General features: G+C 33.3%; 1 protein-coding gene across 1 annotated transcript in view; it reads left to right on the top strand.

Annotated features, from left to right (window-relative positions):
• The window catches only part of LOC129954206 (rho GTPase-activating protein gacZ), a 112,913-nt gene that overhangs the window by 54,836 nt on the left and 45,638 nt on the right, over positions 1 to 12,439 (top strand). The window contains exon 2 of the mRNA XM_056067952.1: positions 5,955 to 6,129. Within this exon, the coding sequence (XP_055923927.1) occupies positions 5,955 to 6,129 (175 nt within the window). The remainder of the gene's footprint in view (positions 1 to 5,954; positions 6,130 to 12,439) is intronic.

Here is a 12,439-nt window from a genome sequence, read left to right on the forward strand (position 1 = left end):
TTTTTTTTGCTTTTACCATCATTAGAGGTTTATTGTAAACTTTTATAATGATTATGACTTATGACATGATTGCTTAAATAAATGCCCATTGATTATGTTCCATACAAAACGTACAATATCAGCATTTAATTTTCACTTTCGATTGAAAATTAATATTGCAATTCCGTTGCAATAATTTCGTATAGCTTGCAACTTTTTGTGGCGCTGAGCTCACAAAAGATGATAAAATATAGGAAGTGTAATAATAATTTCCATCAGAAAAGTAATTAGTTCAACATTGATTAGCCATGTAATTTTGAAGACAAAGAGAAAGTCTTAATGTTTATAAACTTATTGATGGTTGTGTCTATAGTGTGTAATAGATGAGTTACTTTGTAAACAAATAAAGAAAAGTTTATTTTCTTGTAAATTACATTGATGAGTGTTTAAGTTAATGTTTACTTTAATAGTTGAAGAATTATTTGTATGTTTTGTTAATACTTTCCTCTTTGAATTGCATATTTTAGGTATATTGGGTTTTTTCTTGTAATATTTGTTTGTTCAGGACTTCAATTGTTTAATTGTTTGGAAAATTATGATTATTAATTTATTGAGTAAATGTGCCAATTACATTAACTATAATTATTACTAAACGCTTACAATATGTTTAGTAGTATATTTGTAGATATAATTATAAAAAAGAAAAACCTAACAGAAGAAAAGGAAATCATCATATCTGAGAATAGGGGTGAACATGCTTTTAATAGCACGAAATTACGATTAATCTATGGAGTGGAAAAGAGTTTTAGCCAATGGGTATTTCGGAGGGAACTTAGTTCATAAATTGGCACTTCAAATATGTTGCGATCTCCTTCCCTATTCCTGGTTAAAAAACAAAAAACGAAAACAGTATCAAAACTTACGAAATGTCATTAGATTTGACTCCTTATTTAGTATTTTGATTTTGTAGGTTTTGTTATGTTTTTTAAAAAAAAGTTGTCAATTGAAATTTTGAACTTCCCATTGGAAGTTATTGTAATGGGTCCGATTTGTCAAATTGAAAATTTTTACATTTCTCGACGTTTAAAGGTCCCTAGAGTCGAAATAGAAGATTTTTAGAAAGATGATCTATGATCTATGCGTGCGTGTGTACGTACGTTTTTTTTGTCCTCCATAGCTCAAGAACCAGAAAAGATATCAACTTCAAGTAAATTTTGTAATACAGATAATAATGCAGAAAGGGCTCTCAAGAAAATTGCGTGGGTGCTTTTTTTACCAAAGCAGTTTGAAAAAAGGTGAAAATGTTGGTTAACCCTAAATATCTTACGAACCAAAAACGCTAGAGACTTGAATTAAATTGTATATGATATATTGTAACGTGATACCAAACAGGTATATTTTTTGAAAAAAATCAATATAACGGTTTTTTTAATAAATCAATAAAACTGAAAAAATAAAAATTGTCACCTCCAAGATCTTACGACTGAAATATGATTTCATCTCTAAAATAATTTTGTGCAACGAAGAATTATCTCTTTGACATCTGATAAAATTTTCAGAATAACCCAATTGACAGTTTTTTTTATAAAAAATAAAAATCTAAAAAAACATTACTCAAAGTTCGTAAAAATTGAATATCGATTCAAATATCTTTTCAAAAACTTGAAATTAAGGCTTCAAGCTTATTTTATCTTATAAGAAATATTGTTTTTAACATTTTGAAAAATGTTGAGAAAAATCGAATTGACAGTTTTTGTACAAAAAATAAAACTCTAAAAAAAACAATACTAAAACTTGGTAAAAATTTAGCTTTTCAAAAATTAAAAATATTGGCTTAAAACTTATTTTTTTTTTACAGAAAATATTTTCAATATTCAGTAATTTTAATATAAAAATCCAACAGTCTGTTTTTTCATAAAAAATAAAATCTACAAAAAATAGTACGCAAATTTGGTAAAAATTGATACGAGTACATATAGACAAACTTTTAAGCAAGACAACTCGACAGACGGGATGTTAAGTTATCAGTGTGGGTCGCATCCCAGCCTCTTTTTTGTACTCAAAGTTAGCAGCACAATTTTGTATGTAATAAAATAATTATCCAAAACCCATTTTCATCAATTTTAGCAGAATTATTTCAAAGTTTTTATTCCTGACATTATTGAAATTATTTCACTTTTTTTTAAATAAAATTTGAATACAATTAAATAATTTTGAAGTTAATATTTTCATTCATTCACGAAATATCGTGAATCAAACACCAATTTTCGATTTATTTGAAATCTTTTTGGGTTTTTGAGATATAGTCTACAAAGAATGGTATTCCGTTTACAGGGTAAGTCATACGAGAGTGTCGATGTTTGTTTACACATCAAAAATATATTGAACAACATTACATTTTTAACATTCTAGTTCTTCTTGAAAAATAACGCCTTTTTAATCAATATTTTTTTCCGTAGTACCCATTGCATGATGATTAGTGCCTTAGACTGTCATGCCATAGGTCTTGGGTTCGATCCCTGCCTATGCCATCTAAAGTTTCTTTCTCGGGTACTGCCTCTTGCGAGGAATTGACAAATTCTCCAAATTTGCCGTTCGCATTCGGCTGAAAACTGTAGGTCCCTTCCATCTCTGACAACAGTGCTCGCACACAGGAATGGTTAAGAGTTGTCAGTCACTAGGCCCTAGTTCTCAACGGACTGTTGCGCCACCAAATTTATTATTTATAATCAATATTTTCCAATTCCGGTCAAAAAAGGCAAAAAAAAACAATCTGTTTACTGTAAAAGTTGCACTAATCCATTTTCCAATAAGGAAGGTACAAACACGCCACGCGCCGCGCCGTTGGCAGGGCGCTAGCACAAAAATCGCTCCAAATAGTAAAAAATTTACTAGGAAGATGATTTTTGTCAATTAAATTTATATTTTCAAAGCGACAATTCTATGTTTATTTGTTTAAAATGCGGATCTTCACTAAACATGATTTTTTGGTGAAAATCCGAGTCGTTTGTTGTATTTAAAAAGCTTTGTTTTAGATCGACTTTGAGTTTTAGCTTAAGCGATTTTATGGGAATAATCTTCTTTTGCACTCGTGCAGTTGAAAGATTACTAAAAGACCTTGACATTCAAAAATTCACTAGTCCGAATAGTATTTCCATTATTGTTCTGAAGAGGTGATCTTTAACGCTGGCAAAACCACTGCGTAAGCTTTTCCATCCTTCCTTCTCTTTTCGAGCGGATGCAAAACATCCTTTGTCCAGCCTACCCCTATGAAAAGGGGAATCCTCTTGCTCGTCCAACTATCATCCAATATCACTAACATTCATTCTTTCCAAGATTATAAAAACGCAGATTGATTTTCAGCTTAAGAAATATCGTGAAGAACGAAAGCTTCTTAATGACCGAGGTTATGGCTCTCGTTGTAATAGATCTGTTTGTGATCTCATGGTTTATCTCACCGAACAGTGAAAAAATCTTTACATCATTTTGCATAGAGTAAGCTCAATGCACTTGATATTTCTAACGCATTTGATAGAATTTGTCATCAAAATGTCTTATTGAAAATGCGTGATTTTAGTATTGATGAATCTTTTCTTTTTTGGATCTATCTACTATCTTTCGAAAACTTCAATAAAAGTTGTATTGGATGGTTTTAAACTTGAAAATCACAAAATAAATAATGGTGTCCTCCAGGGCTCCGTTTTGCCTCCGACACTCTTAATTATATTCATAAAAGATCTCTTGTCTGCCATTAAACAGTCAAATGTTTCACCTCTTCTGATCTGGCTGTAATTTAAAAAGCTTTCATTCGTCCAAAACTTGAATATGACTCACATATTTGGGCAGGTGTCATTAAAACAACTTTAAGTCTTTTATATATAAAAGAAAAAAGGGCTTTTAAAATGATATGCAATAGAACTATAACCGGAACATTTACATCACTTGAACACCGTCGCAATGTTTCATGCCTTTCGTTGTTTTGCAGATATTTTTAGAAACTATGTTTTGTTGAACATTCCAGGAATGTCCTCTATAGAGAGTACACTATGTTGAAAATAGAGCCTTCGAATTTCTTGTAGTATCGGACAAATAGCTGTCAAATGGTAAATATCGCTCATTCCTGTTATAATCATTGCAAAAGAGAGGTAGATCTAACCAATGCGGAATATAATTCAAGTTCAATATTTTAACCCTTGTACCTATAGCACCCGCAGAAAATCTATTATTGAAATAATTTGTCGCATTAGTATTTAAAGAGTGCTAGATTTCTATATATTTCTCTTGTTGACGATGATGATGCTCTATTTAAATGTTGAAAATATATTCCTTAGATGGCGATGCTTCTGTTCACAAAAGAACATTCATGATAGATGTGTGAAGATTCGAACTTGGTTTACTCATTACTATTGTTAGAAAATCTGCATGCAATTTAACATTTTTAATATAAATCGTTTGAAGTCGAATTAGGTAACCGAAATAATCTTTTGAAAAAGAGGCGTTGTATCAACTCAAATTCCTCAAAATAGGTGAGAACAAAGTGTTAATGTTTGCTTGGAAAACTCGGTATTTAGATCCTAAGTCTATGTTTTCGTTTGAAAAGAAAGTAGGCCACATTATGTTGGGAGCTACTTTATCTTCTTTACTCTTATGCTGAACATGTTTATTTAAGCTACCATTAGCCGACATCAACACTCTCAGATATTTGAATTCCTGTACTATTTCAATAGGTTGGTTGTTAAGGAACCACCTTTCTTCTCTCAACCTTCTACAACTCCGTGCTTCAAATACCATTATCTTTGTTTTCTCTGAGTTTATTTTAAGGTCCCTATTGATTTGTAGCTGGAGAGAAGATGGGCTATCCGCTAGCATAACCAAGTCATCCGCGTAAAGAAGCCACTTCTTATACGAATATCAGAAAAACAAGTTCCATCTAAAATATCATCAATGTAGAGGGCATACAAGATTGGGCTGAGGATAAATCCTTGGGGAACACCTGCAGTCGTTTGAAACCAATTTGAAACCTCGGCCCCATCCCAAACTGTAGCATAAGTTTTACATATAAATTTTTCGTAGATATTAAGAAATTTGCTAGGTATATTAAGTGAGGCCATTTTGAAAATGAGAGCTTGTCGATTGACGCTTTTAAGTCGATAAAGCAAGCATACATCTTCTTTTTCTTTAGGATAAATTTGTTAGCAATACTCGATAAAGCAAAAATATGATCAACCGTTGAAAAGCCCTCACGAAAACCAGCTTGAAACATACCTAAGTATACTGTATCCATTTAATTTTTGTCAATTTATGTATGTATTTATAATAAAAGAAAAATGTTTCCTGAATATCAAGATTTTGATATTGTCGAGGATTTGAAGGTATTAAAAAGGCCAAAAGAGTTTGATCAATTCCTTTGGAGGAATTGAAATATTCTCCAAGAGTAACTCTTGTCATGAAAAAGTGCTTTCTCAAATTAGCCGTTCGGATTCGGCATATAAACTTTAGGTCCCCTCCATTCCTGATAACATTACTCGTACACAGGAATGGTTGAGAGTTGTAAGTCACTAGGCCCTAATTCTCAACGGACTGTTGCACCATCCAATTTATTTATTTATTTATTGTTAGTAATTTACATGCAGGTTGCAGAGAATTTAACTTTTGTTTTTAAATTTTTAATTTTTGCGTTCTGTTTGTTTAATATAATTATCAGTTACAATTAGGCGTGTTTCACAAAAGTCTACTATCATTTTGTTTGGCTGGTTCTTTAGTTAGCTGAGTTGCTAAAGTGTTTAAAATTAAGAAAATTTAAACAAGACTTTTTAAATAAAGAACTACTTTAACTAGAGTCGACAATATCAAATCCCATAGCAGAGTTTGCATTGCACAATAGAAATATTTCTTGTAATATAATAGGTAAAAACCTAAACTTATTTTTATTATTAATAAATTAATCTTATTTTTTTCTTTTGCTTTAATTTCAGACAAATATCTATGGCAGACCTTCCACCTTTGCCAAAAAGCCTAAGTACACATTTAACTTTTAACGAGCCAAATAATGTTGATTGTGTTGAGAATGGAAATGGATTAAACAATGGAACTTCTGAAGTAATTGGTACCACATTGGATAAACAATTGTCAGTTTTACGAAAAGAAATGGTAAGCAAAATAAAAATATAGATACAAAACTTAATAATTGCACAAATAAGTAAGTCATAATAACAAAGGTCAAAAAATAAAAATGCCAACTTCATGAAACTTTCGAGACTTAGTCATATTTTATGAATAAGAGGTGAGGTCAAACGTCAAAGTATGTAAATGTACGAAAACTATGAAATTTCTCCAATCCATAATATACTTTTATGACAAATTTAACCACCAACTCAAATCCACCTCTTTGCAAAAATTTCATCTATTAAAACCCATGAAGATTCTACTTATGGTAAAATGGTTATCATTTGTACTTAGAGGGTCTATTAATGTATTCAAGAAAAAATTCAAGTGACGTTAGAAGGAGCTTGAAAATATGAAACAAGTCAGTTACACCTAACCCAAACTTTTAGGTAGGAAACATAATTTTAAGTGGGTTTCAATTTTGAGCAAGATTCATAATTCATCATGAAATAATAATAAATAATAAACAAACTCATGTGGGTTGTGATAAATTGAAAAATAAATTAGTAAATCACAAATTAACATAATGCCAATGTCAAATTATCAAAAGACCACATCTTTGGTGAAACCTTAAAAGTCTGCAACTTAAATTATTTTGTAAATAATAAGATTTGGTCAACATTTATTTTTCTATGCTTTCTGTGTCACTTTAATGTTTTGACAAACGATAAGCGATACTTCATCATGACGGCAACTGCGTTCAACCAAGCCTAAAACTTTAATTTCTTTAAACAGCTTCAAGCCCAAGATCAAGACGAAGACCAAATAACATATAATATGCAATAATGGCGCCCAACAAAAGACAATTAAAGTGCGCGTCTTACAAACGAGGCAAAGTGTTTAGTTAGATGTTCATCATTCATGCTAAGCTAGCTAAATCCATCCTCCGAATGAGCTTCATAATATGCCAGGTACTTTCTTTTATGACTTGAATTTTCTTTGAGTATGTCAAAGTGCTGGATGTCAGTATACTCTCTATGTTTGTACTTAACCTCAAATTCACATCAAACATTAAAAAAGAAGCCATTACGATGATGATGAGGATGATAAAATGGTTGCTTCTGGTGGTGCAGCAGTACGACCAACTTATAGTGTTTTGAAAATGCGTTTCAAAGTCCTCAAGTTTCTTTTGTAGTTTTGCTTTGGTTTCGTTGGTTGGTTGGTTTTTTTGATGATGGAAATGGCTTTTGTCCAATTTACGAAATGAGTGTGTCGAGATCGAGAGTTTATTCATGTCATGATGCGAAGTTGAAATGAGGTTTTTTTCGTCATTGGAATAATCGTGAAAAACGGTTTCCAAAATTATGCAAATCCGCATCTGTTATGACCGACGAAGCTTATATAGGGTTTCAAAATTTGTTACTGTCTTACCGCACATAAAACGTACAAATTTTGAGGTGCTCCAGCCAGCGTAGTGTTTTAATATGTGCTTGGGGGGAGTTTGTTTTTATTGTTTTATTGTGTTTCGTTTGTTTTGTTTAATTTCATTGATTTTATCAAACAAGATAAATGCACATTCCAATCCGACAGATACATGTTGTCTCGAATTTCAATGAACTTGAAAATGAGCACAACAGACAACAAATCGCATTACGAGTAAACGAGAATACGAGTATTGTAGATAATGCTGAATAAAAGAATGATGATGCGAATAAAAAATAAAAATAATACCAGTTTTATTGTTAACAAAAAGAAATAAGAATTACGTTGTTTGTTTATTTTTGTAATCTTTTTTTTCAAGCACGATTATAAAATCAAACTTTTGTAAAGATTTTTTAATGAACGAAATTACGTCTTTTCAAGAATTTATTGTTGGTTTTTGACAGAAATACAAAATAAACATCAATTGGCATTGAAGTGGTAATGTTAAGGTACCTTAAGTTCTCTTGAATTTATTTTCTGAAATTAGGTACGATGTGCATTAATGAGTTACTGTAAAAATAAAGTTAAATTATTTATAGGCTATCCATTTTGCGGTTTCAAAAGTAAACGTAAATAAATAAAAAATATGTATTTTCATAATATTTCTTTTTTATTATAAACCTCAAACGTTGATATTATGTGTGAAATACTACATCGTTTAATGACCACCATGCGAATTGTTGCAAGCATCGATTCTTTTAAGGTATTTTAACCACTTTTTGACACATATTGACCTTGACGAATGTGGGTTTTAAAGAGTTCAAGAGTTAAAGCTTTATCTGCATAAACACGGCCACTCGTGTAGTACCACAAAAATAAGTCCAACGGTGTCAAATCGCATAATTCAGGTGACCAGTTGATATCGCCACGAAGAGAAGTTACGCGGCCAGGAAATGTCTCTCCAAGTCGTATTCCTCAAAAGCAAGTAAGATAAGTCGGTTATAGTTATGACCATAATGCTCTGAATTGACGGTAACATCGTTGTTTTTGAAGAAGTAAGGTTCAATGAGACCTTCGGACCAAAGAGTGCACCAAACAGTGATTTTTTGGGAATGGCCTCTTTTCAATACTTGAGGATTCTCAAAACCCCAAATACGGCAAGTTTGTTTATTAACATACACACCGAGTGAGGAATGTGCTTCGTCGCTGAAGAAAATTTTGTTCGAAAAATAACCGTCCACCGCCTGTTGTTCAAGCACCCATTCGACGATTCTACGACTTTGTGAATGGCCACCTGGCTTTAATTATTGTGTGAGCTGTACTTTATGTGGACATAGGTGTACGTTCAAATGAAAAATACGCCATAATGTGCTGTAAGACAGTCTTAATTCCTGAGAACGACGATATTTTCAATGATACGAGAGAAACGATGATGCACAGGCCTTACAATATCTGTAACCAATCTGTAACCAGTCTATTCAAATTTCTTCAGAATCACCATTTTTGTTATAGGTTTTAAACAAAATTTATGCGTTGTGCGATATTTACGCGATCCATTTTCGTAAATGTCAGACTTTCAACTGAAAAAAAGAATGAGTTTAACGTTTTAGTTTGACATACTTCATAAAGAGTTCACTTTGGTTGCCTTTAAAACCGTGGACTTATCTGCAATCACATCTGCACTAACATTTCTAAACGTAAAGAGAGTTCGCTTGGGGAGTTAATTCTGCTGACTAGCAGAATAATTAACTCAAAACTGGGCAACTCTTCTGGTGGACAATTCGTTAGTAGAGGGACACCGCAAGGTGGTATTCTATCCCCTCTCCTCTTGATCCTAGTGGTTAATGAAGTTATAACTAGTCTGGATGCGGAGGGTTTCAGAGTGATAGAATATGGGACGACGTTGCTGTAGCGGTTTCAGGAAAGCATCTTTACACCTTTAAAGAACAAAATGCCTTAGACAGACTAATACTTTGGGCTGATCGGTGTGGACTGGGTGTTAACCCCCATAAAACCGATTTAATCTTATTTCGGTAATAAATGGGGCTTACAACCCAGAATCACGTATTGGTTATACACATCGGTAATCAGACCGATTTTAATGTACGGTGTGGCAGTATGGTGGACTGCTTAAGAGAAAGGTATAAACAGGGATAAGCTAAATAAAGTCCAACGTTCAGCTTGCCTAGGTATAAGCGGATCGCTTTGCACGACCCCGTCTGCGGTACTAGACACTTTGCTCTACCTTACACCTCTTGACATATTTAGCAAACAAATAGCTGCAAGCTCTGCTATTCCCCTCAAAGCTTCGTCACAGTGGACTAACAAAAACATTGGCCACTCCGTAATTCTATGGTATTTAGAATCAATTCTAAAGCACACAGACTACACCATCCCCCAACTGCAATTCGACAGAAACTTCCAGATTTCTGTACCTCCCAGTACCTCTTTTTGGGAGGATAGGACATTCTTGGAAGATGGGTCAATCCATTTCTATATAGATGGTTCAAAAACAAAAGAATCAATGATTGTAGCGTATTCCAAGCGGAACTTTTGGCGATAAAAGAAGTCTTGTCCTGGCTTAAAGAAAACGTGATATCAACATCTGATATCCGTATTTTCTCAGATAGTCAGGCTGCTATCAAATCCCTGAACTCTGTCCCTACTAACTCTATAACAGTCCATAACTGCCGATCATCTCTAATGGAGATGGCATAACAGTTTAATATTCACCTTTGCTGGGTGATGAACTCCACGTTTGGCTCATACTGACATACCAATCGCTTCTTCTAAACTGTTGCTAATTCAAAACGCTACACCAAGTGAAACAACATCACCACGTGTCAAGTCACAAAAAACATCTGGCCAACACTAGATTTACAACGGACACCGGACACTGTCTAATAGGAAAGCACGCCACGCAACTAGGCGTATTCTCAAATGACTTCTGCAGAAGCTGTATGGACGAGGAAGAGGAGGAAACAATTCTTCACCTTCTCTGTACATGGCAAGTTCTAGCTCAAAAACGCAAGAATTACCTAGGAGAAGTCTTCTTTAACGATCTAATTCATATAAGCATAATCAGAATCTCGTGTTTCGTAAGGGACTTAAACTGTTTCCATTGAGCTTAGGAGGAAGACTCAAGATTCATGTGGTATCACCTTTTTAAAGATCTACCTCGGGACTGACATCTCCTGTAATTTTTTACTTGGGACATATAGAAACTAATTGGCAAGTACATTTTTCCTAGAAAATAGTGAACAAGGACCTAATCAAACATGAAAATACGATGGCAGAAAATTCGGAAAAAAAATGGATCCGACGATTTCTTTCGTCTGTTTGTTGGTCTGACTGTCCTCGACCCTACAGCTTAAACTATTATCTCGTTTTAGAACATTGGCGTAGTTATTTTGCTTTGAAGACCAAAAATACAAATTTTTAATCAAAATTTAAAATTGAATTTTCTCAAAAACGGCATTAGCGGTACATTTTTATGACACTTTCTGTAAAATATTTTCTTAACCTGGATCCGTGCAATTTAAAAAAAATTATGTTTGTTTTGCTTCAGAAGAAACTGTTTTAATGTTTTTTTGCTAAACAAGCCTTTATATTTTCTAAATCATATTTGAAAAAGATGTCTAATTTTATATCAAAATCCAATTGGGCCAGTCAACACTCGAAGGAAGGCTAATCTTTGACGTTCCAGGTCAATCCGCCAATACTCTAGACTTTTTTCTTACCTCTGACCATAATAAATACACAATCAGTGTATTGCCGCCTCTGGATACATCAAACCAGTTAAAAAAAAACTCCTATAAGAACCGTTTTCAATATGAAACAGCCAATTGGGACGTTCTCATTTAATATTTCAGGAACTTTAACTCGTCACTATGCCTCCTCGATAGTGACGTGGATTCCAGCGCAGATATGGTTACAAATTTAATTCTTGTTGAATTAGATATTTTATTCCGAATAAGGTAAAATCTATCAAACCAAATTTTCCGTTGTTATAAAGCCTACCCGCCTGAGGAAAATTGGAATTAGTTCAAACAAACTAGAAAGACCTGTAATGGTCATATGCGACGAACCAAATTTTTGCATGATCAGAAATTAAGGCAAAAAATACTACAACGTCCTAAAGGTAGTAAAAATGTCTGGTAATTTGTAAAAAACGTACGTCCACAATGACATAATTATAAACCCAATATGCTTGCACCACAGTTTGCTACTAATTCGACGCTACCGGAAAGTGTCATGAGTCTTCCTGTTCTTGAGAGCGTAAACGATTCTATAAAATATTTTGAAGAACGGAAAGCGTGTTACTGACCGGCAATAGGGCTTTCGTAGTAATAGCTCCACTGGCGATCTCATCTCTTTACATCGTTTTTCATAAAGTAATATTATTGCTATTAATATTTCAAAAGCATTTGATAGAGTTTAGCACCAAGCTCTGTTATCGAAAATTGGTGCTTTTGGTATTGATGAATCTCTTCTTCGTTGGATTAGAAATTATTCTTCTTACCGTGCAATACAAGTTATATTGGTTGGTTTTAAGTCTGAAAAAAATAAAGTCAATTAAATAAATACTATTGTCCCTCAGGGCTTCGTTTTGTCTCCGAATCTCTTCCTTATATTCATAAGTGATCTTTTGTCTGTCATTTCTAATCCATAAAACAGTTTCGCTGACGACAGTACCATTAGCTTCTTATATTCGTGAATCTATCACAGCCTTGTCCTTCGGATGTGGAACTTAAACGGCATCATATGATAAGCTCATTAAATTCTAATCTTGAGTCAGAAACCGTGTATAATTTAATGCTTCGAAAACTCAATGCTGTCTCCTGTCGTTAAAGCCTAACACAAATCAAATCAAATCAAATGGGGTGGCGCAACAGTCCGTTGTGAACCAGGGCCTAGTGACTTACAACTCTCA

Source organism: Eupeodes corollae, chromosome 1 (assembly GCF_945859685.1).
Source record: "Eupeodes corollae chromosome 1, idEupCoro1.1, whole genome shotgun sequence".
Lineage (NCBI taxonomy): Eukaryota > Metazoa > Arthropoda > Insecta > Diptera > Syrphidae > Eupeodes > Eupeodes corollae.